Source organism: Ambystoma mexicanum, chromosome 1p (genome assembly GCF_040938575.1).
Source record: "Ambystoma mexicanum isolate Mex_15411 chromosome 1p, UKY_AmexF1_1, whole genome shotgun sequence".
NCBI classification, from domain to species: Eukaryota; Metazoa; Chordata; class Amphibia; order Caudata; family Ambystomatidae; genus Ambystoma; species Ambystoma mexicanum.
In genome coordinates this window covers 286,752,397-286,778,377 of record NC_090921.1, presented here as the reverse complement: position 1 = coordinate 286,778,377, position 25,981 = coordinate 286,752,397, and the positions used below count along the sequence as shown (strand labels likewise).

The following is a 25,981-nucleotide window of genomic DNA, read 5'->3' as shown; positions in this document are numbered from 1 at the left end:
TTGCGATGGTCGTGGTGGACAAATCTAAGTTAAATCTGGTTGTTGTCAGTAGAAGTGAACCCTTGAAACCTAAGAATAAAAATGATCAGTCAAGAGGATATATGGGAAGATTATACCCACTGGGGAATACGACCAGTACAGGAACGGTTGAAGATATACCACCTGGTTATAGTAAGACAGCAAAGACGTTGATCCATGCTGGATTGTTTTTCCCCGAGTCTGGCCTTACACAGCGGTCATAGTACCTGCTGCCAAATGGAGGTGTTCTAAAAGGGGCACTAAGTGACTCCTTGTCCAATGGGGCAAATGGCCAACTGGAAAAGATCAAACAGTTAATAACAAACGATACAAGCACTGAGAAGTTCATTAAAAGCGTCCTCCAATAATTTAGCAATGGGGAGCGGTCCTGACATTGGACGAAAAAGTGGAGGGATTAGTTTAATCAAGGCCTGCCTTCTTTTCCTGTTCTCTGACTTCAACCTCCATGAAACACTTTGGCATTGAGCCAGGCAACATTGTTGAACTGTGTGTCGGTATTGAAGAGCAATACTGCTGAAATTGACTGAAAGAGGGATGGTCTTGAGACATGGATCAGAGAAAGATGGCGGGGTGGCAGACGATGGCGAGTATGAGATTGGGCAATCTCCTGTCTTATACACCATACTGATCATACACGCACCTCGATTGCACTTGTTAAACTTTTAATAGCGCCTGGAACTACTTACTCTCCCTCCTGACCCTTCAACCTCATAATCTGATATGCATGAGATTTCAGATTCGGAAAAACCCTCTATCCAACTTGCATACGAATACGTGGTCCTCCCTTGTCTTCAGTGTACCCCGAAAAGCAATGTGACTCACCCCGAGAAAACATCTTTATTCCTGGCCTACAGAACAGGTGAAGACATCAAATTAGCAAAGCGCCAGCTAAAATGTAAATGGCTTCTCAGTGTGACCCTCTAGGGACAGTAGTGCGCTACCAAATGTCCTTCATCCTTGAAAAGCGGATTGTCCCCTAGTCAGCAGTTGTGTGATCAAGTTGCTTCAGCATTGTCAGGTAAGACGAGTGAGATGTAAAGTGATATTATCTCCCAACATACATGCCTTGTGTCCTCCTGCTCCATGCTCTCACCCTGGCACTGATCCTTATTTTATCTTACTCTATAAAGCTCGGGAAATTCCCCTTCCACACATTTTAGTTTGCCGGCTACAACTCAAGCTAATACACTATTCTCCAGCAGATCATCCGGCTCTTGCAAGGATTCACTCCCCGACAATTCTACAAGACTCTTCTCTCACGTGCCAATCTGCCAGGAGATGGCAAATACCCATCAACATCATCCTAGCCCATGGGACTGTTCCCTCAGAACTGTGGGCACTGTTCTGACCCTCTTCTTTAAGAAATACCTACTCCTGATCTTATTGAGACTGGAAATTAGGACAAAATCTCCAACCAGCCTTTAGCCCACAAACTTCTGAAAGGGGGATTTATTGAACGGCTCAGACGGTATATTCCAGATAACGGGTGGCTAGGCAGCTCCCGGGAGGGATTCTGATCAGGTAGAGAAAGAGACATTGAAAGAATTCTGATACAAGCTTTAGACGATATTAGAAGGATAATGGACAAGGACTGTGCCCGCGACATTTTAGACTTTATTCACCACCACTAACCACAATATCTTGCTCACGAATGTATTCATTGCCTTAACTATTTCAATAATGACCCTGAAATGGCTGACTTCCTTGATTTCTTAAATAGAACACTGTGTAGCACTGTGACCTTTGTCGTCTTAGCTGATCCCCTTTGCCCTGTGGTGTTCTGCATGGTTTGGCATCATCAGCTGTTAGCCTTCATACATACCTGTGCCCTTTTTTCATCTCCATTTTGAGAAGTCATGAACTAGGAACAAAGTGCATCGCAGCACCGTACAGCAAGTTAAAAATACAATACATTCAATAATATTTGTGTAAGAAAGTAAAAGAAAAAAAATGATCTCAGAAAGATACTAATTCAACATAAATTATTTTTGCCCTAATGTGGGCAAAAAGATTATTATGGAGTTGCAATCCGTATCCCTCTTTCCTGGCCATAAAGAAATGGGTGAGTAACAGCTTTTTAGGGCTCAATCCCCCAAAGCCTGACGTTCTGCAGAGTGACAAACCCCCGATTCCCCTCCTGACCCTCTCGGCTTAGTGGCGGCACCCAATCCGTTCCATAGATGAACAGCCTATGGAGAGCCCTTGAATTATCTTGGAAAACCCTGGTATCACACAGAATTAAGATACATGTTTTCACCTTGCATGCCTTAAATGTAGTTCCTCGATTTGGGCCAAAAGCATAGGAGCCAGGCTAATGTGGCATTTGCCCAGTCTAGACTCTGCCAATGGTGTCTAGCTAGGTTTCCATACATTTCTTTTTTGTAACATACTCTTTATTGATTTTATAGTTATCACAACAGCAATATTGGCGCATTACAACAGAAAGAAAACCATATTTGAAGTACTGCTGCATCCCGGTGAAATTAAAGTATCTTTGCCTCCCTCCTTTGCCACTCCCTCCCTCTCTCCCTCCCTCCACTGGGGGATCCTACTGTCACTTCCGCCATGCTCTTCTACACTAAGGTCTGTCTTTCTAGCTCTGGGTTTACTTCAATTCATCCTGATAAGAGGAAGTATTCAAAAAAACCTCTCCTGCCCTCCAAGCAATTAGGGGCCCCGGCCTCCCTCCTCTCTGCACCTGTGCACGTCAGGGCTTTAACTCTATGTGGGCAAGTAATTTTTATATAGTCTGACTCTAGGAATTAAACATTTTCCTGCCAATGTCTATTAAAACTGCGTGGTTTTCAGATAAATCAGATGTCAATTTCTCCATTTCTCCATTGCAGGGATGTTCCATAGCTTTACCTACCAGTGATTTATGTGCGAGTCCTCCCTTTCCTGCCACCTCAAGGCTACCATCTGTTTCCATACATTTCTGATCAACAGGATGCGCTGCTAACATATCCCCACTGTCCTGTAAGGCTACATTGGATCCCAGATAAAAAAAAACGTCGTCTTCATTGTTCATCATACCTTCAGTATAGCTGCTCTGCTTTGTCCAGTGGAATTGCTCAATTTTTCTATGTCACAGCTTGTGTGGAGATGAGCTGCCTGCACTCGTAGATGGGACTGAGTTTATAAAGGTATGTTTGCTTTACCTCTTGCCACGTCACTGGGTCTCTAGCTGTCCAATTTATAGCATTGAAGGTCGCTTTATCCTTGCTCATAAGTTAACATTGTTCTAATTCAGAGGCTAGCCATGTCCTTGTTTAGATCCTAGCTCTGTCCTAGTTTGCTTCGTTCTAGTTCACACGATTGCTTTTTCCTAGGCTGAAGGTAGCTTTATCCTTGCTCGGAAACTAGCACTGTTCTAGTTCATAAGCTGTCCATGCCCTTGTTTAAATTCTAGCTCTGTCCCAGTGTGCTTTATCTTGGTACACAAGATAGTTTTATCCTAGATTAGAAGATAGCATTATCCTTTTTCAGCAGCTAGCATTCTACTAGTTCAGAGGCTGCCCTTGTCCTTGGTTAGATTCTGGGTCTGTCCTAGTTTGCTTTATCTTGGATCAGAATCCTAGGTTATAGATTTTATCCTAGGTTAGAAGGTAGCATTGTCCTTGTTCAGAAGCTAGAATTCCTCTAGTTCAGAGGCTAGCCATATCCTTGTTTAGATTATAGCTGTGTCCTAGCTTGCTTTGTCTTAGTTCAAGAGATAGCTTTATCCTAGGTTAGAAGGTAGCATTATCCTTGTTCAGAAGCTAGCATTCTTCTAGTTCAGAGTCTATCCTTGTCCTTGGTTAGATTCTAGCTGTGTCCTAGTTTGCTTTGTCTTAGTTCAAGAGATAGCTTTATCCTAGGTTAGAAGGTAGCATTATCCTTGTTCAGAAGCTAGCATTCCTCTAGTTCAGAGGCTAGCCATATCCTTGTTTAGATTCTAGCTCTGTCCTAGTTTGCTTTGTCTTAGTTCAAGAGATAGCTTTATCCTAGGTTAGAAGGTAGCATTATCCTTGTTCAGAAGCTAGCATTCTTCTAGTTCAGAGTCTATCCTTGTCCTTGGTTAGATTCTAGCTGTGTCCTAGTTTGCTTTGTCTTAGTTCAAGAGATAGCTGTATCCTAAGTTAGAAGGTAGCATTATCCTTGTTCAGAAGTTAGCATTCTTCTAGTTCAGAGGCTATCTTGTCCTTGGTTAGATTCTAGCTCTGTCCTAGTTTGATTTGTCTTAGTTCAAGAGATAGCTTTATCCTAAGTTAGAAGGTAACATTATATCCGTGTTCAGCAGCTAGCATAGTTCTAGTTCTTAAGCTAGCTTTACACAGCTTGGAGGTTGTCCCTGTCTTAGTTCGGGAGCTAGAACTGACCTAGTTTGAATGTAAGCTTTGTCTTTCTTCAGAAGCTAACCATGTCTATTTACGGAAACGTGCTCTTAAGAGGTGCACACCCCAATTTTGAGGTTTCCATGAGGAGAACCAAATTGTTCTATGCAAAAGCGAAAAATGGTATATCTTGGTGGTACAAACTCAAAATGTTATTGAAAAATGCTCTTTGTTTAAAAAAGCAGGCTAGGAAAGAGAGAGGAAATACATAAAACATATATCTTCTCTGGCTTAAGTGTTTATTGACTGTCTTTTTCTTTTGAGGTAAGATTTATATTCGCTTGAGTGGAATCCATATTCATTAATTCAAGCAGCTCCTCTAGAGCTTGATAGTCTCAGCTCCTGCACGTTAATGTTAATTGTGTGCCTACTAAACACCCAGCAGTTTGTTCACAGTAGGGTGTTCATCATTCTGCCCCACGTTCTGTTTTCAGTGGGGTGGCCAGTCATTTCTTAATTGTTAGCAAAATGCCTGAATGTTGGCCTTGTGTGATCTTGGCTGTCGACTGCTTAGTAATCTTAACCCAGTGTGATGCTATTGGGTGCCTAGTAACTGTCCAGTGCGTTTGTTATTAGTTGTTGGTTGTCGGATACTTAATGATTTTCTTGGATTGGTATCTCTGGAATTGTTGTATGGTTTGTTTATGTAGAGTTGGGGAGTTAGATGGAATGTTGCTATCTCGCTTGGAGATCTGCTGGGGTTAGTGCAGAGTTCATCTTGCTTTGTTGCAGAAAAGGGGGCGTGTTCCTTCCACTCTGCAGCTTATAAATAAGAAGTATATTTCTCCAGATGTTCTGTGGGGAATGTAACCAAAAAGGATACGTCATCTGGGGCCGGTCTATTTTTTGATCGCCAACACTTAGGTGTTCTTGTGGAAACTCAATAGATCCCTGCACCATTTCAATCAAATATCACATGAAACTAGACTAGATGCCAGTATATTGTCATTTTGCCCAGAAGGTTACTGCAGATATGGTTTGTCATCACCACTGCTTATGTTATGTCTGCGCCTTTTCATCACCAGTGTTGATTACGCATTATGTATACACCAACAAGTGTTTCGCCCAATGCAACCTTTATAAACGTTTATTTAATCTTTTAGTAGAGCCAAAGTAGTGCAGGTAATCCTGAAACAGATAAAGAAAATAAAAGTAAAAAAGGAACGGAAATGAACATGTATTTAAAATGTGTTTGTAAACAGTAGGACCAACATGAGCAAGTTTGTGGTACAATTCTCAAACAATATTTAGTGCAGCGATTGATGTTCAATACAGCAACTCATCGGTGATAACAGAGCTAGGATGCTGAAAATCACTCTTGAGTTTTACCGAAAGAAAACAAAAATCGATTTAGAAAGACCACTCGGTGACTGCTCAGAGCAATCTTTCAAACTTTAAATGTCAGCCTATCCCCCACTCGAGTGCGCGCAAGGGCTGACAGGAGCAGTTGGGCTTGCCGGGAAGACAAAAGCTGTGGGTGTTGAAGGGAATTGTATGTGTGTGTGTGTGTGTGTGTGTGTGTATGTGTGTCAGTGGTCTTGCTACTGGTACGGGGGTGTCTGGTGTTTCCATGGGTAGAGTGGTAAATGGTCTTGTTTGGGTAAACTTACAATTGCTCCTATGATGAGTAATGTTAAGGGGCAGGTGTTGCTTGGATTTGTAATCTGCAACATTGAAGTTTCTGTTGTTTTGGGTAGGGGACTTCTAGGTCAGCTGGATAGAGGCATCTTTGCGTAACAATGCCAACACTTGTTTTGGTTGTTGAAAGCTGTTTTGGTAGGTGACATACAAGCCACTTTTACTTCCTAAACACAGGCAAATATTTCAGATGAAAAAATACTGTGGCAAATAAAATATCTGAAATAATAGACTCCTAGAAAGTTGGCCCCTTGCTTCCAGCCACACAGCTCCATAGATGGGTTTGGATCAGTGGCAGTGGCAGAGCAGTGCCGCAGGCCGGGGCGCTACTCTTATTGCTGCCTGAGCTGAAGAAAAACTCTAAGTTAGAAATGCACCTTCTAATTTGCATGAATTACTGAGTACAAAGAACAATGGATCACAGAAACTTGTTTTATACTTAATATACATGTTTACTTGCCAAAAAACAAACATTTGGAACGCCAATTCTTTTTGTTACTGCCTACAAATGTATATTTTCCAAACTTAATAGGGAGTAAAACACATCCACTTGAAAGTACCAGCTGAAATCCTGGTTGGTGTTGAGTTGATCGTGTGGTTGGCTGGTAGTCCTGAAGTTTGGTTGCTTTGATGTGGGGGTGGTAATACTATCACTGTTTTATTCAGAGCTTAATGTCAGATTCCTCTGAAATCTAAGCTTGCTAATAATGTGTGTCATTATCACCCCGCCAGTGATATTGGGTTGGTTTTACCTTGAAGGATAAAAAGCCCAATCACCCCAACATGATTCAAATCTGCACCTTGACATTTGATACCTGTCTCTGAGTCAGTGCTCCACCCGTTAAGCTATTTAATCAATCTTAGAATGAGGCGATATACCCTTTGGGGGTGGGCTGACCCGCGACGGTCCCTTAAAGTGGATGGCGGTGCCATTAGCGAGAGGGCTGGCCCGCGGCCATGGGGCTTATCGCCTTTAGCACCCACAAATAACTACTCGCTGGTGCTGACGGAGAGTCTGACTGCAATGTTGATTCCGAATCAGCACTGAAGACGAACTCCTGTCCCGACGCAGCGTCGCAGGATGCAGTTAAGGTACATTTCTCCTTTAAACATCGCCATTAGCACCCGCATGTAGTTACTCGTAGGTGCTAAAGGCGATATGGGGGAGATGGGAGGGAGCAAGGATGGCACAGGGAGAGCAGCCCATAGCCGTGAGGGAACTCGGGACATAGGCTTACACCAAAGTATTCGGCCCACTTTCCGAGCTCCCTGATTGGCTGGCGCCCCCGCCCAAAGTGCTAATGGTGTTTTGTCTGGTAGTGCTGATGTTTGGTTGGTGTAGAGTTGGTCTTTGTTTCAGAATTGTAGTGTTCGGATGTTAGTCCGGAACCTTGATGTGGTTGGTGGAGAGTTGGTCTTCTTAATTTTGAAGTGGTGGTCGGTCTTGCTCTCGGCAGGGTGGAGGATGGGTGGTAGTCTGGAAACTTAGTTTGTTGGCTGTGAAGTTTATCTTGTCATTGAGATGATAAAGGTTGGGTATCAGTTCCGATCACTGGTTGGGAGGGCGTGGAATTGGGTTTGCTTTCAGTAGAGTGTTCGTTCAGGACCGTGCATAGGGAGCAGCGATTAGGTGCTAGTAATGAACATGAAAGTATTAGGAGGTTGTGGTGTGCAGCCTTAGTTTGGGTGCTGTGGGGTTGATCTTATTATGGGTGGAGTGGAGTCAGTCTCATAAAGGGGTGCGTGAAGGCTGGTCTTAGTATAGGTGAAGGGCTGTTTAATGAAATTTGGAAGTTTGGATTGTGTGAAGTTGGTCTCATAAAGAGATTGACCTGGGTATCTGTAGAGTGGTGAAGGACTGGCGGTGCTGGAGGTTGAATGTGTTAAGGTGTGGGGTGGCCTTAGTTTTAGTAGAGTGGTGCTTGGGTGGTAGTGCTACAGTTTGTTTGGGCGGGTGTAGCATTGACCTTGTCAGGGGAGTTGCTAGGTCTGGAAAAGACCCGGGGCTACGCTGATGTCGGAATTGTTGGGACTGAGGGCTAGCTAGTCTTTTGGCTGTAGCTCCTGAGATTCTATCCGGGGCTACAACCAAAAGATCAGGGGCTATAGCCCCCTTAGCCCCCCCCCCTAGCAACGCCCCTGGACCTTGTCATTGCTGGCGTGAAGCGAGGGTGTCAGTGCGGAGCTTTCAGTGAAATGGGCCAGTGGTTATCTTTCTAGCCATTGGGTGGAATGGGGACGTTCTTTAAGACCTTTGACTGGGTGATAAACCCATGGTTCAGCTGTGATGGGATTACTTTAATGTCAGTAGCAGAGTGATGACTGGTTGTTGGTTCTAAGCCTTTGGTGGCTATCCATTTGGGTTCGTTATCGATAGCAGGGTGCTTGGATGTCGGATGTCTGGATAGCTGCGTGGTTCTCGCACATTTCAGCGCAAAGATCCTTTGCAAGCGCCTGCGCTGGAACGGAAGGTGCAGCTCGTGCAGTGGCCCAGGCAGGATTCCCCAACCATAGGAATGTTCTCTTCTGTCTTGGCCACCTCGCCCATGCACCGCTTGGCTGCCACACGAGGTGTTTTGCCGTCGGATGCAGCGTGGGTGGGCTGAGACTGAGAGGGGATCCCATGGCGAGAGGCGAGTGGGCAGAGCCTCCTGCTCGAGTGCCAGGTTCACGAGACAGAGTCTGTGAGGGCGGTGCCAGCTCGCCATCTGCTCTCCTGTGCTTCGTACCACGCGCCACAGCCCCTGCCAAGCTCGCTGGGGGAAATTGCCCAACATGAGGCGGCAACTCATCCTTCTTGGCTCCGACAGCGGCTTGGGCAGCAGCGGCGGAGTTTGGCACAGGCCCAGAGTCACATCCGAGGCAAAGCCATCGCCCCTGGCAGTCATGACATTGGAATCCATGACATTACACGCACTGACCTATTTCTCTCATCTCTCACCATGACAGGAACTACCCCTCCCTTCTTCTCACTTTATCCACACTGTGTATACCTCTGTTTTCTCCCCTCCCGCCGCCATATTGCCTCTCACTCTATGCCACACTGTCTATCCTCCCCATCCCTTGGCCCTCCACCTTGATGCCGCTCTCTGCCCTCTTTATCTCTCATCTCCGCCACACAGTCTAACTGTCTGTCTCCGCTGCACTGTGCTACTGCCCCTTTTTCATCCCTCACACATTCGCTCCACACTACGCTCTGGCCGTCTTCTCTGTCCATGACACTGGGGGTCATTATGAGTTGGGTGGTAAGGGATTACCGGCACCGGTAAGGAGACCGCTGCCAGTAATCCCTTACCGCCCAATTCCGAGGGCCCTTACTAAGGGACCAGGGCTCTAATAACGGGCTTGCTAGTCGCGAGCCAGTTATTAGGGCCCTCCCCATTCCCATTGAGCCCTATGGGGGCTCAATGGGAATGGGGAATGGTTTGTTCAATGGGGACTTACCGGTCCCTCCAGGGTTGGAATGCACCGGTAAGTCCCCATTGAACAAGACCGGTGCCGGACCCGGTATTGGAGGCAGCCAAGGCGCAAATAGCGCCATGGATACCTCCAATCTCGGAATGAGGCCCACTGTCTAGATCCTCCCTGTCCTTTACAAGGCCCTACTCCCTTTCTCCACCCACTGTTTATTCCTCCCTCTCTCTCTTCCCTCCCTTCTCTCTGCTCCAGTCTATCATCCCTTCTCCCCACCACACAATTAACCTGTATCCCTTATGTGTCTCTTCACCACTTTATCTCTCCTTCGCTCTCAACCACACTGTATATCAGTCTTTCCTCTCTCTCCATCGCCCGTCCATTATCTCTATGCACACTCTCACTCCTACTCCCATATCTCACTGCCATACTGACACCCTCTCCCCATTCTTTCTCATCTTACTTACTGTTCACCCCACAGTCCCCCACAATTGACCATCCTTCCACCCCAGTCAATCCGTCAAACCCTTTCTCTCTGCTTCACTGTCCATCCCTCCCTCTCCATCACACTCTGTTAGCCCATCCCCCTTCCATCTCCGTCCATCACACTGTATATCCCCTTTCCCCTCTACCTCACTGACCCTACCTCATTTTTCTCTCCTCCACACTGTCTACCCGTTCCTCGGGATCAAATAGTGCATTGTTCCGTATCACATCCCTCCCGCTTCCACTCACTCTCTCCCATCCCACTCCTTTTCTGCTTCTTTTTTCTGTGCCATTCTATTGCTCTCTCTCTTAACCCTTCACATTCATTTTTCTTTACTCCCCTTGCTCTATTGTTCTTCCCAACCCCACTAATTTACACCGCCTCTGCCTCTTTCACCTGCCCACCCTGTGTAGTCCTTTAATCTTGATCTTTATTTCTAATTTCCTCTTCCATCACCCATTCTCTCCTCTTTCTCCCTCCCAACCTCTCTCTGCCCCCTCCCTTTTCCTGCTGGATCCGCTCTCCAAACTCATTCTCTAACCCATATGACTCTCCCCCATTTTGTCCCCATTCTTCGTTCACAGATGGTTGGTTCTGTTATGGAAATGACGCTGGACAAAGAGGAATGCTCGCTTGACATTTCTCAAGCACTTATCAAGCAGTTGGAATGTTTAGATAACAGTTCCCAATCAGTTGTAAGCATTTCACTTCTGCAAGCAGTTCATTTATTGTCTAAGCATTGTGTAAACTGCTAGTTAGCTAATTTACATGGTGGGTGCTTTACACTATGGAACTTATTAAGTGCTTACATAAGACCCATTGGAAGCAGTTTGCTTGCTTAGTCAAAGGGAGGTTCTCCATCATCCCACCCTCCCTTCATCCCAAAAGGAGAGCAAGCAGGGCTGGCCGGAAAACTGCTTGTGGGAACATATTGTTGCTTTACACAGAACTTTGAGTCCTTTTCCACTTATGCAACCCTGTGTGTGCAAGTCCTCTGCACTCCTGGATACCTGTCATCTTTCCAACCACCACCTCATTTCCTGTTTTTCCAAGTGTTGTCTTTCTAGTTTGTGGCTGGAACTTCCTGTTCCCAGTCCTATTTTTGTCATTACTGGTAAAGACCCCGCCGTCACTCTAGAGATATTCTATTACCGATTGCTCATCGCCATCTCTGATTTGTCGATCTCCTTCTGTCAAACAACTTAGTTATGGATCTTCCTCAGGTCCTTGTTCTACTGTCTCAGAAGAAGGGACCGATTCCCCGGGATTCTCTTCCATTCCTGATCTTAAAACCTTGGTTCCTGAAAACTTGATTTTCACTCAAATGCGCTGGTTGGAGGATAACATTCTGAATGAATAGGTGTGCACGACTCTATCTGCAGGAAGTATAAGACATAAGACGGCAAGTCTAAGAAGATACAGCCATCAGGTTTTTCAAAATATCATAGTCCACTTTCTTTTTCTATTATGAAGTCTTTCTTTTATATCATACTCAATTGCTGCTGCCAGTAAGAGCGAGAGTCTTGCAAACACTACTTGTCCCGTGATACGCTATTAGAGCTGTAGGGCCTTGTTGCATGCCCATCCCACTCCCATAAGATTTATTTCTTGTGCCATTATTTACAAACCACTTTAACCCTGAAGAATTGTGTGCTAAGGCCTTCTGGCTTTCGAAGCGTCGCTCTTCGCGGCGATTGAATCTGCTAGAAGGAATCGCGAAGTCCAGGTTGCTTCTTCTGTGGAACCCTTCACAATTTACAAAGGGATGAAATAGCGCGTCGCGCTCCACCTCCTGTCAGCCCCGGAGTCATGTCAGGAATCCATCTCATCCTTTAGCATCCAGTAGACCTCTTTCATCATCTTGATGTGGCATGAGCCAGGCAGTTCCCCGCTTAGCCCTTCCCTCTCTTTTACAACATACAACCAGCTTTCCCCACGGGCATACGCCTTGGCACAAAGGATCTGAGGAATTGGATTGGCAGCTCGAAAGAACACCGCCAAGGGGAACCTGGAGCGCAGGGCTAGGCCTCCGAAACAAATATCACTATTTCATAATCACTTTACCTTCTCCAGCTGATGGTAGCCGGGTGCTCAACTACGTTATGATGAAGGGAGAGCGTGATTACCCCCTCAGGTGCTCAGGGTGGATATTTATTATCCTGAATTACATAGGAAATCATTCCAAGTCCCGCTCAGTCCCACACTTCAGTGTTAAGACTCCATGCATCACCAAAAACGCAATATTGTATTTCTATCTCTCGTCCTCGTCTGGAACTGTGATGTGTGGGCATGCGTGTGGGGATGCCTGTGTGTCCGCCTGTGTGTGTGGGTGCTTTGGTGTACGTGCATCTACATTTAAGTCGTTTGCCTGTGTATGTGGTAAGGGTGCATATGCTTCCATGTCTTTGTGTAGGCGCACATGGGCATCTGTAGGGTGTGGGTATTTTCTGAGATGTGAATACATTGTGAGGAAAAGAAAATATTACTGCCTGCTGTTTCCTAAGACACTTTTTTGCCTTTCAGCCTCCACACCGCCCAACATGGTGGACCGACCCTGCTTGCGGCTGAAGGTGTATGTTCGACCGACTAGTGAGTACCATTTTGTGGCGATATCCCCTCTGCTCACTGAGCATAAGGTTGTTTGAGTGGATTATGATTATTATGATAGGTTATTTATAACGCGCTTAATACCCAGAGGTTTCTAAGCGCGGACCCGGGGTTCGATCCTGTGTTGCTCCCTGACGTCTTGCTTCCAAGGGGAGCACGTTGCCACTGAGCTATCCTTCCGAGACCAGCTGTCCCCACTGATCACCAGGCATGGTGCTTGTGAAATCGCAAGGCTGCCCCCACTTCTATGGGAGCACCCTCATAGCAATCCTTCTTCCAAAGGCTTAAATGGGATCATTGCGAGTTTTGCGGTATTCCAGCTGCAAATCTGCCGAAATACTGCCAAACTCAATTACCGTTACTGCCACTTGGTCCAGTGAAGTTACCACAGGATTACAAGTGGTTGTGATTACCCATTTATAGAGTCTATCGGACTGCATGAGGATTTTGGGCAGATTTATGGCTGGCGGAATGCTGCTGGTGGTAAATCCTTCTCTTTCCCTCTAAAAATCCTTGTATTTACTGCGTGGCAATTCTGACAGTGATAAATCTGCCAAAGATTATATGCATTTGGCAGTGCGGGAAAAGTAATGGAATTACTACCACTTTTTTCCCACACCACCAAACGTGATCAGGCCCCATCGCTTCACTCGTCCTAGGGCGGTTAAATCAGGCGGACATGACACATGCGTACTTTGTGAATCTCCAAGTACAAGAGGAGTGTGACTGCCACATGGTTTTGGTCTTCTACTGGAGTGTGTCACCAATGCATTCCCTTCACTTACAAGACGACAAGGCAGGCGGGCAGGTAAACATCTCATTTTACATCCATCTTTTGGGCAGAGGCCAAATTATAGTACACCTGCTCGCTTATGTAATTGGGTGGAGACAACTGTATATTCTGCCTTCTGTAATAATGTCTTGTAACTGTACAAATGTATTACCAAGTTGCCTCAAGCTGTCTGTAAACACGCCGTGATACCCTAGGGTCTGGGCGTATAACAAATGAAAAATAAATAAATAGAATTGTTACCTCCCATAATAAGCTTCTAATATTGCAGTAATAGCCCCATGCAAAGTTTACAAAATACTGCATGAGATAAATACCTCATAACTCGTATTACTAATGGTTAGACACGAGTGGAATATTAAATGCCTCGTTTTGGAGAATGAGTGCACACCCAGTATGTGCCAAGAGCAACCAAACCCTTTCCTTCTTATGCTCATTACTTCGTGTTCCAAGCAGATGAAACCTGCAGGGGTGACTCGTGTTCCTTCTCCTGGACAATTTTCTGACAAACAATTGGTACCATTCTTGCCTTAAGGGAAGCATACATGAACCTATGTTCCTGTCAGTGGTCGAAGTGTAAAATAAATAAAGTAGTGGAACACTGGTTCATTTGCCATGCCCCTATTTCTGACATCCCCATCACCAATTCAATCCCCTTACTGGGCCCTTCCTTCTCTCCACTCCACCCTGCAACTCTGTGTTTTACTACAGTTCTAGCAAGGCTGAAACACCATGGGCCTCATTACGACCCTGGCGGAGGACCATGGTGCAATTTGCACCATGGTCCATGGCGCTAAGCTGCCAACTCCACCAGGGTGGTTGGCGGACTTACCGCCCCATGCCGACCTTGGCGGGGCGGTAAGTCCCCAATCCCCATTTTACCCTTCCCCATTCCCATTCTTGCCCCATAGGGTATAATGGGAGTGGGGAAGGCATTAATTACGCCACCGTAAACTACGGTGGCGTAATTAACAACAAGTCCCGTAGCGCCATGGATTTCTCCGCCTGCAAAAAGCAGGCATAAAAATCCTCCATGGCGCTACGGGAACTCGTAGTCTGGCGGAGAGGTACGCCATGCACTACGCCGGCGTAATACCCTCTCCGCCAGGGTCCTAATGAGGGCCCATGAAAGAAAATGCATGTGCATGACCACCATTAGTGTGTCATTGTCCGCCACAGCATGCAGCTTTATGCAGCCTCCCCTTGCAACCACCCACCATGTGCACCTCTTAAAGGTACTGAAGGAAATAAGAACGACAGAAGATCACCTAATTTTCAGAAAGTGAAACACATGCTTGTAAATGACCACCATTACTGTGTCATTGTCCCCCACAGCATGCAGCTTTATGCAGCCTCCCCTTGCAACCACCCACCATGTGCACCTCTTAAAGGTACTGAAGGAAATAAGAACGACAGAAGATCACCTAATTTTCAGAAAGTGAAACACATGCTTGTAAATGACCACCATTACTGTGTCATTGTCCCCCACAGCATGCAGCTTTATGCAGCCTCCCCTTGCAACCACCCATCATGTGCACCTCTTAAAGGTACTGAAGGAAATAAGAACGACAGAAGATCACCTAATTTTCAGAAAGTGAAACACATGCTTGTAAATGACCACCATTACTGTGTCATTGTCCCCCACAGCATGCAGCTTTATGCAGCCTCCCCTTGCAACCACCCACCATGTGCACCTCTTAAAGGTACCGAAGGAAATAAGAACGACAGAAGATCACCTTATTTTCAGAAAGTGAAACACATGCTTGTAAATGACCACCATTACTGTGTCATTGTCCCCCACAGCATGCAGCTTTATGCAGCCTCCCCTTGCAACCACCCACCATGTGCACCTCTTAAAGGTACTGAAGGAAATAAGAACGACAGAAGATCACCTTATTTTCAGAAAGTGAAACACATGCTTGTAAATGACCACCATTACTGTGTCATTGTCCCCCACAGCATGCAGCTTTATGCAGCCTCCCCTTGCGACCACCCACCATGTGCACCTCTTAAAGGTACTGAAGGAAATAAGAACGACAGAAGATCACCTTATTTTCAGAAAGTGAAACACATGCTTGTAAATGACCACCATTACTGTGTCATTGTCCCCCACAGCATGCAGCTTTATGCAGCCTCCCCTTGCGACCACCCACCATGTGCACCTCTTAAAGATACTGAAGGAAATAAGAACGACAGAAGATCACCTTATTTTCAGAAAGTGAAACACATGCTTGTAAATGACCACCATTACTGTGTCATTGTCTCCCACAGCATGCAGCTTTATGCAGCCTCCCCTTGCGACCACCCACCATGTGCACCTCTTAAAGGTACTGAAGGAAATAAGAACGACAGAAGATCACCTAATTTTCAGAAAGTGAAACACATGCTTGTAAATGACCACCATTACTGTGTCATTGTCCCCCACAGCATGCAGCTTTATGCAGCCTCCCCTTGCAACCACCCACCATGTGCACCTCTTAAAGGTACCGAAAGAAATAAGAACGACAGAAGATCACCTTATTTTCAGAAAGTGAAACACATGCTTGTAAATGACCACCATTACTGTGTCATTGTCCCCCACAGCATGCAGCTTTATGCAGCCTCCCCTTGCAACCACCCACCATGTGCACCTCTTAAAGGTACCGAAGGAAATAAGAACGACAGAAAATCACCTTATTTTCAGAAAGTGAAACACATGCTTGTAAATGACCACCATTACTGTGTCATTGTCCCCCACAGCATGCAGCTTTATGCAGCCTCCCCTTGCAACCACCCACCATGTGCACCTCTTAAAGGTACCGAAGGAAATAAGAACGACAGAAGATCACCTTATTTTCAGAAAGTGAAACACATGCTTGTAAATGACCACCATTACTGTGTCATTGTCCCCCACAGCATGCAGCTTTATGCAGCCTCCCCTTGCAACCACCCACCATGTGCACCTCTGAAAGGTACCGAAGGAAATAAGAACGACAGAAGATCACCTTATTTTCAGAAAGTGAAACACATGCTTGTAAATGACCACCATTACTGTGTCATTGTCCCCCACAGCATGCAGCTTTATGCAGCCTCCCCTTGCAACCACCCACCATGTGCACCTCTTAAAGGTACCGAAGGAAATAGGAACGACAGAAGATCACCTAATTTTCAGAAAGTGAAACACATGCTTGTAAATGACCACCATTACTGTGTCATTGTCTCCCACAGCATGCAGCTTTATGCAGCCTCCCCTTGCAACCACCCACCATGTGCACCTCTTAAAGGTACCGAAGGAAATAAGAACGACAGAAGATCACCTAATTTTCAGAAAGTGAAACACATGCTTGTAAATGACCACCATTACTGTGTCATTGTCCCCCACAGCATGCAGCTTTATGCAGCCTCCCCTTGTAACCACCCACCATGTGCACCTCTTAAAGGTACCGAAGGAAATAAGAACGACAGAAGATCACCTTATTTTCAGAAAGTGAAACACATGCTTGTAAATGACCACCATTACTGTGTCATTGTCTCCCACAGCATGCAGCTTTATGCAGCCTCCCCTTGCAACCACCCACCATGTGCAACTCTTAAAGGTACCGAAGGAAATAAGAACGACAGAAGATCACCTAATTTTCAGAAAGTGAAACACATGCTTGTAAATGACCACCATTACTGTGTCATTGTCTCCCACAGCATGCAGCTTTATGCAGCCTCCCCTTGCAACCACCCACCATGTGCACCTCTTAAAGGTACCGAAGGAAATAAGAACGACAGAAGATCACCTAATTTTCAGAAAGTGAAACACATGCTTGTAAATGACCACCATTACTGTGTCATTGTCCCCCACAGCATGCAGCTTTATGCAGCCTCCCCTTGCAACCACCCACCATGTGCACCTCTTAAAGGTACCGAAGGAAATAAGAACGACAGAAGATCACCTAATTTTCAGAAAGTGAAACACATGCTTGTAAATGACCACCATTACTGTGTCATTGTCTCCCACAGCATGCAGCTTTATGCAGCCTCCCCTTGCAACCACCCACCATGTGCAACTCTTAAAGGTACTGACGGAAATAAGAGCGACAGAAGACTACCCAATTTTCAAATAGCGACTGAAAATTTGGCTATTCAACACACAGAGATAAGCATCAAAAAGAGCAACCTCACAAAATCAGACTCTGGACCCAAGGCAAACATGGGACAGTACAGATCTAAGAATCAACAATACAACAACCACACACCCTCAGCCAAAACCTACTAACCACCCCCTGCTCCTCCCCCTCTCCTGCATACCTTCCCCATACTAGACACGCCCAACAAGGGCCAGCTATACTACACACAAGCTACACACCCACCGCTAACAACGCCACAAGAATTAACAGTCACAAACAACAAACAAGCCAGACACTGGACGCTACCTCCCTAGACACAACAAGGCCAGTGAACACAACAAAGCACACTCAGAAAGCAGACCTGCACAAATGCCAGTTTCTCTTGCTTGCAAGCATCAACATAAGAGCACAACCACTATCCTATCCCTGTGAGATAGGGCAGGGAGATGTCACACTGGCTTGTTGTCAGCAGGACTTAGGTTTGAATCCCCAGCAGTGGAAACTTTTGAAAATGTCTTTTAAAAAATCTTTCCATCCTGGAACGGTTGCTCAGGTCACATAAAGAAAGGGAGCGATCATGGATTGCCCCATAAAGTAAGGGAATGTCATACGCTTTATTCCCCACCCACCTTGATCTCTGATTCCTGTCTGTGTCCATACAGGGAAGTGTTTTTGCCAAAGCCGGGAACAAACCCAACCCTTCCAGATTCCTTATATACCTTCTCTGGGCGCATAGTTTGCTGTCAAGCAGTAACTGAGGTATTATTTCCAGCAAGTAGACCCAGAGTAAAGGAACCAAACTGAATTATTAAATGCTTATGCTGCCTGTTGTTACCTTTGCATACTGGCAGAGTCGGACTACGCCATTAAAGAAGGACTGAAAAGTGGCTCACAATTCGCAAATGGCAAATTGTTACTTTTTGTGAAAAACATTTCAAGTACCACCTCCAGGGGAATTTTGTTCGCAATTGTTGTAAATAGTGCATTTTAAGGCACATTTGGTCAGCAACTTTGATTAAAACTACAAGAAGCACTGTGCAGCACCTAATCAAAGTGGCACACTTTGTCCCAAAGTAAAAACAAATAGGTGATGACTGGAAGGTTTAGAATTAATCTTAAACCTCTGGAAATTGCACTGGGAAACCCTCCAGATCATTGTTCTTCGCCTGCCAAAGCATTACAAAAGGGGAAAGACCATATGCAAATCAGGCTTGGTCCCGCTAACAGAGGAGCAGTCCAGCCCAAACTACTAGGCCACATCCCTTCTGCACGAGACCACAAGCATCCCCAGACATGTTTCGGCCTCATTGAGCATCATCAATGAGGAGTAGCTTGGGTCTCTAGACGCAGCAGGCACGGGTCCCACATCTGGGCATACCTGTCCCACTCGGGTTACTATAGCAAAACAAAAGAGGTGATGGTTGGAAGGTTTAGAATTAATCTTAAACCTCTGGAAATTGCACTGGGAAACCCTCCAGATCATTGTTCTTCGCCTGCCAAAGCATTACAAAAGGGGAAAGACCATATGCAAATCAGGCTTGGTCCCGCCAACAGAGGAGCAGTCCAGCCCAAACTACTAGGCCACATCCCTTCTGCACAAGCCCACAAGCATCCCCAGACATGTTTCGGCCTCATTGAGCATCATCAGTGAGGAGTAGCTTGGGTCTCTAGACCCAACAGGCACGGGTCCCATATCTGGGCATACCTGTCCCACTCGGGTTACTATAGCAAAACAAAAGAGGTTATGGTTGGAAGGTTTAGAATTAATTTTAAAACGCTCTGGGCAACACTCCAGACCATCGTTCTTCGCCTGCCAAGCCATTACAGAAGGAGATAAACCATATGCAAATCAGGTTTGGTCCCACCACCAGAGGAGTAGTCCAGCTCAAACTGCTAGGTCACATCCCTTCTGCACAAGACCACCAGCATCCGCAGACATCTTTCGCCGTTATTGAGCATCATCAGTGAAGAGTACCTTGGGTCTCTAGGCCCAGGAGGCACGGGACCCACATCTGGGCATACCGGTCCCACTCGGGGTAATATAGCAAAACAAAAGAGGTTATGGTTGGAAGGTTTAGAATTAATTTTAAACCTCTGGCATTGCTCTGGGCAACCCTCCAGACCATTGTTCTTCACCTGCCAAGCCATTACAAAAGGGGAAAGACTATATGCAAACCAGGCTTGGTCACAACCTGAAAAGGGCAGTCCAGCCCAAACTGCTAGGTCACATCCCTTCTGCATGAGACCACAAGCATCCCCAAACATGTTTCAGCCCAGGCAGAGATCTTTTAGTTGCATCAATCCTGAATCGTGGATAGACAATAAGGAATGAGTGGGAGAAAAGAGGAGGCTGAGGGGAACCTGAAAGAGAATTGAGTGTCATCTGCATAACACTGAGAAGGTAGAGATCAGGTGGGCCAACGGGTCCAAGTAGACATTGAAGAGCCATGGTGAGAGGATAGAGCCCAGGGACACCACATGTGAAAAGAGAGGTGGTGGAGAGAAAGGATCCAAGTTAGACCTGGGAGGGTCTGTCCAGGAGGCAGGAGGTAACTACTCCAGGGCCTGATCCGTGATGCCCAAATTATCACAGAGTCGATTGATCAGGATGGTGTGATTGACTGTGTCAAAAGCAGAGGAAAGTACAAGGAGGATGAGGACAGAGGGCAGGCTGGAATCAAGATTAGTGAGCAGATCTTCACGGGTGTTAATGAGAGCAGTTTCTGTGATTCTGGCTCCTATGAAGCCAGACTGATGGTCATGGAGACAACCAACAGATTCAGTGTGGAGAGTAAGCTGGGAGATGGCCAGCTTTTCCAGGAGTTTGCCCAGGAAAGGAGTGGTAGAGATCGGGGGATAGTTTCCCAGACAGGTAGGACCGGCCAAAGGTTTTTAAAGGAGGGGGTGCCATGCAAACCAGGCTGATTCCACCTCCAAAGGAGCAGTCCAACTCGGACTGCTTGGTCACATCCCTTCTGCACGAGACCACAAGCATCCCCAGACGTGTTTCAGCCTCATTGGGAATCATCAGTGATGAGTAGCTTGGGTCTTATACTTTGTCTCAACAAATCTAGCCTAGTCCAGCAAGTGCAGTCATTTCTAAGTGCCTTGTTTGCAATGTTTCCTTCATGTAATGTCCATTGTGAAGTGCTATTTTCTAAGTGAACCAGTAATAATGACCTCAAAATATGAACCTGTTGATGTCACTTAACTACATGGGATCCGGTATTGTGCAGGGTTAGCAGGTACCTGGGCCCGAAGGACAGAGGGTGGCCAGGTGGAACAGTGCCGAGAGAGAAAGAAGATCAGCAGGGGAGAAGAGGGGCAAAGGCAGAGGCAAAGGGGAAGGTCTTGACAAGCTTACGGAACCAGAGATGGTTCTCCTCAAGTTTCAAGGTTGCAGGGAGGCAGTTCCAGAGGTAGGCCCCAGCCGAAGACAGAGATCTACCCCAATGCTTTGGTCTACTTAATTTTTGTAATGGTTTGGCAGAAACAGAACTGGGGACTGACAGGACCGCCCAGTACACACATCTTCTCCAGTGAACCTTTCAATACGGAGAGGCTATGATGCCCAGATGCCAAGTAGACGGCCACATCCGTGGATACCGCCATCACAACCAGTTTTATCAGAGCGGTGATATCTAAACCATCTGGCATCAAGGCCTTGGGTCTCTTTATTACCTGTGTTGTGGGTCCTTCACCCACCCGACAGGTGACCCAGTTCTGACCCCACTGCAGCAGGTCTCGGTGAGCCAACCCATGACATTTGGGTCTATGCCATAGAAAGACGGTAAGGAGCCTAATGCTTTCTCCAGTCCATACTTGATGAGATTATGGTACGGGTGGGCTCTGTACTCTCCAACACGGAGGTCTGGCTCCCATGTTTCCATCAAAGTCAGAGGAAGTGAGCATACTTAAATGGGCCTTTTCCCCAGTAATTAGCAACATTTTGGACACCAAATATGAAGCAAAGCCTGTTGAGACCCTGCGACACCTGCAGACCTTCATAATGGGAGGACCTGGTCATCCTCACTACTGCTCCCCTTGATAAATTAAGTGCTGGGGTACATTGCCGGTAATAAAGAATCACTAAAACTCCCCTCTTCACTTAGAGCAGGTAAATCCTGTCTGCCCTGCTGGGTTGTAACAACCACAAGTGTAAGGACATTTCAGTCTTTCCATCTGCCCTCCCACCAGAGAGGCAGAGTGTGCAGCCAGAATCAATGAGGGGAAACAGGTTTCCAATATCTTCTTGGCAACCATGGACAAACTCCCTCCAGGGCACGGAACCTTGGGTTGAGTGTACCCCCTACAGGGAGCTCACAATGAGTTCCTAGATCTCTCCTTCAATGAAAAGGAGTGCTTGAGGTGGGGGCAGAACGGCAGTTTGACACACGTTAAACTGAACCTGCTACTGCTAAGTCTTTTGTTGTAATATTTAAGCGCCGAGACAAATCATGATCCACCTGAGCCAGTCTCAGCACGGCCTGACCCCTTGAGTCCTCCATACTTCAGCATCTGTTTCCGCCTTCAACAACTGTTCCTCCAGCTGTGACAAGAGGAAACAAAGCTGGATGCTTTACGGCTCAGTGGCTTCATCCTCCAAAAAGAAAAAAGGACTGACAGCCTCTTGGCAATCTGGGAGCAGCACTCCCCAGGTGGAATGGGTTGGAGGCAGTGTACCAGTACCTGAGCAAGTGGCAGAAGGCCACACTTGCTCCTTGGGTAGTTTCCATCATCCGCTCCAGGAACAGGCTTTGCCTACTTCCTTCCCCTCCTCCCTCCCCCCACAATTCAGCGAGTGTCACAAGATCCTGCAATAGAGAACCAGAGACAGGCTTCATTTGGATGCCCGAGAAGACGTCCCCTCTGCGGACAGTTGTCATGGCTTCTATTGCATTTTATTTGTATTGAGGAGCAAAGACAGGAGGTGTATTTGCAATTTTGGATCTCCTCCATTCCAAACTAGAGCGTTAACATGGTGGTGGTCCAGCAGGTCATCACTTTCCTTCATCAGAGGCTGTGCACCATAGACCTAAAAGATGCCTGTCTGCATAGCCCAACCTTACCGTCCATCGATCCTCCCTCAGGTACAGGGCTGGGGAGAAACATTTCCAGTACAAAATGCTTCTCTTTGGGCTTTGATACGCTTCTGCTGGTCATCCCCAAGGTGCTGGTGGTGGCCTCTTATCTTCATTGGAAGGTGATTCACATCTACCTTCACCTGGTCGATCCAAGCCTCGGAGTAGGAGCAGGCGGCTGCCCCACTGCAATCTCTTCTGGTCTTCATTCTCCTATTGGGCCTCTCAATAAATTCACTGAAGACCACACTGCGTGGCAAAACCTCTCTATCTGTGTGGTGTTGGTTACAGCAAGTGTCAGAGCCTTGCCTTCCCAGCTTAGTGCCTGCGACAGTCCAGATGGTCTTCATCCACTTTGGAGGAAGGTCTTCCACTTCACCTCTATTGCTTCAAAGGGCATGAGGTCACATGTCAGCCTGGGAATTGGTGGTCTTGCAAGCCTAGCTTGACACAGTTTCAACTGGCACCAAACTAATGGTCTACAATTGCCGCAAGATGCAATAACCAGGAATGGGCTGGAGGATCCTCACAGGCGGATGGATGAATTCCTCATGATTGGATGGGTTCTCTTCGTGTCTCCTGAGCCCAAGAATTCCAGGTCTACCATCGTTGGTCCCCTCAAGACACGTCATCCCACAGCAATGTGCGTGAGCTCGAGGAGATCTTCATGACCCTGAAGAGGTTCCTTTCATGCCTTCATCATGATCTAGAATGCCATTAGGACTGCATTAAGCAATGTGACATAGAAAGGGGGGACACACACTGGAGTTGTGGTAGTGGATGATCACACACAGCATGATACTCTCACAACGCAGCCGGTGTGTGCGACCAGTTGCAGAGCGGACTCCCTGAGATGCAGGGTAACAGAAAATATAGAAGTAGTAGAAAATATTTTCAAGAGATGGGGTTATCCACCAGGGAACTATTTACGACAGAGCAGAAATCAAAGGGAAGTCTCTACGTGTAATGGATGGTCAAAGGATTTATCGTTCTCGGAGATGCCTTTCTCTTGAGCTCATTGGGAAGGTGTGCTTAAGTGTTTCCTTCACTTCCACTCATTCACAAAGTAATACACAAACCTCAGCCAAGCACAAGCTATGGCCTACTACTAGCCGAATCCAACTGACCAAATAAGCATCGGTACTCAGACCTTGTACATCTGTCATCTGAGCTTCCTGCTTCTTCAGAGCCCATACCTGCTATTGCCACAGCAGGGACCTCTTTTGGACCCCTTACTCCGAATTGTGAGCTTTGCATCCAGGTGCGCAAAGAATTTTGTACACCTGGAATTGTCGGACTACAGTGCCAGGTCTTGCAAGCGGCCAGGAAGCCAGTGAACAGTCTATAGTACAGGCGCACATGGCTCGGATTCTGCCACTGGATGTTGTGGCAGCGCTGAAATCCACCCGCATGCTCCTTAGACCAGGCTCTGTCTGTTCTATGTCTCACTTGCATTGCAAGGTATCCAGGTTGAGTCCTATAGGTCCTATCTTGCTGCCATCGGTGGGGACAGAAATTTGTGATGGCAATATTGTCAATGCAGAATTTGTTGATCGTGCGTCACTCTGAGGTTGGACTTATGCTGTTCTCTCCGATGACAAAGCCTCACACTTCTTGGAACCTGACAATTGTGGGTGTGTCTGTTGCACACACACCATTTCAGCCTAAAGCTATGTGTGCGAGGAATGAAGGTATTCTCTTGGAGTGCATTGTTTCTATTTGCCAACACCTCAGCAAGGCGGGTGAGTGAGCTCCAAGGATAGCATGTGATTTCTTCGAAAATATTTTACCTAATAGAGATTTCACCAAATCCATTGCACTGGAAAATTAAATTAACTTTTTACTTTTTCTACTTTTTTATAATGCAGCGGAGACCCCCTGCAGTCCCCTCACCCCTCCCTACCTTAACTTATACCCTTACCCCACGCCCCATCTAATATGCACTATACGTATACCACTTTACCTACCATTTTCGGTTAAATAAATTCAGTGAAACCTCATTAAGTAAAAAGGTGTTTGGTGAAATCTACGGTAACAAGCTCCAAGCCTTGTTGGCTGAGGCGCTTGAGATACGTGGCCTTTCATAAGGCCAAAGCAGTTCTGGAGACCCCTCCCACCTTTCTGCTGAATTTGAATTCTGATTTTTACCTGAATCAAGAAAGGTCCTTTCCGTTGGAAAAGCCGTGCATCATCTTTTTGTGACTTTTGGTGCTCTTTTCTGGGCCCCTGCTGCACGTTTGTTTATTCATTTGTATTGCGCGCCAGACCCGAGGGTAAGGGGTTGACGTTGCATAGTCTGCTGCATTCTTGAGGCAAGCAACATCGAGAAGGCACCTCCTCCCGAAGGGATCAGTGTGTTTGCAGCAATGACAGGGGCAATGTCAGTGGTTGTCCAAGGACGTATGCCGCTAGATGCCATCTACAGAGGGGCTGCTTGGGCTATGCCACCTGCTTTCTGTAAGCACTACTCACTGAATAAACATTCTAGAGCATACACCTTTGGCTCAAGAATTGCCTGAGACCATTTTTGGCTAGGCTACTTGATGCCGATGCCATCCTCCCTAAAATGACATCTGCTTGCTTCATGATCTATCATTGGAGTCTGGAGGAAGCGGACAGGACCTATCAATACGCATGTTACTCCATGCAGTGACTCGTGTACTGGGAGGCATGCCCTCATATTGCAAATGCCCTGTCCACTCTCTCCCCAATCTTTCATTTGGGTGGTGGCATTCAGGAAACACTTGTGTATGGGCGCGATATAAATAAAATATCATATCATATCATATCATGGAGAGGGTCAGACTGAAGCTGGTGTGTGTGTATAAAGGGGGGCGGAGCCTGCATGCTAGTATGGTCACACTTGATCACAGGCTTACGTTGCTTTTTATGCTTTGCAAGGCAAGCTCCATTCTCTGGACCAAGGGCACAGATATCCTTGAAACACTTGTGTTTAGGCGCGCTATAAATAAAATATCATATCATATATCCTCGGAGTCCATGAGAATGGGATGGCGTGGTGGACTATTTGCATTTGTATGTATTTGATTTCTATAGGACCACCAGTGCAAGGGTCGTTACGATGAGTAATTCATACTTTTCGACATACAGTCTGATATTACGCTGCTCCTAACACTATAGCACCTCTGATATAAGCACGCACCTGACTCTACATAACCCTTAATCTTCCAGCTCCCTGAATACTATTCACTCCTGATACTAACCTACTCCTAGGTATTAACCCTCCTCTGATACTATCCCCCCTCACACACTACTCAACCTCCAATGTATCCCACCTGAGACTCCACACCCCCATCACTACAACATCTCTGGTATTACCCAGCCCCTGGCACTACACTATCTCTGATACTACCTCACCTCTGCCCATATAAGACTTCTCACACTATGCATCCTCTGATAACACCCCATGCCTGATACTGCACCACCTGCCACTATGC

General features: G+C 46.4%; 1 protein-coding gene across 1 annotated transcript in view; it reads left to right on the top strand.

The window, feature by feature from the left end:
• The window catches only part of EFNA2 (ephrin A2), a 566,627-nt gene that overhangs the window by 527,853 nt on the left and 12,793 nt on the right, over positions 1-25,981 (top strand). The window contains exon 3 of the mRNA XM_069646808.1: positions 12,475-12,540. Within this exon, the coding sequence (XP_069502909.1) occupies positions 12,475-12,540 (66 nt within the window). The remainder of the gene's footprint in view (positions 1-12,474; positions 12,541-25,981) is intronic.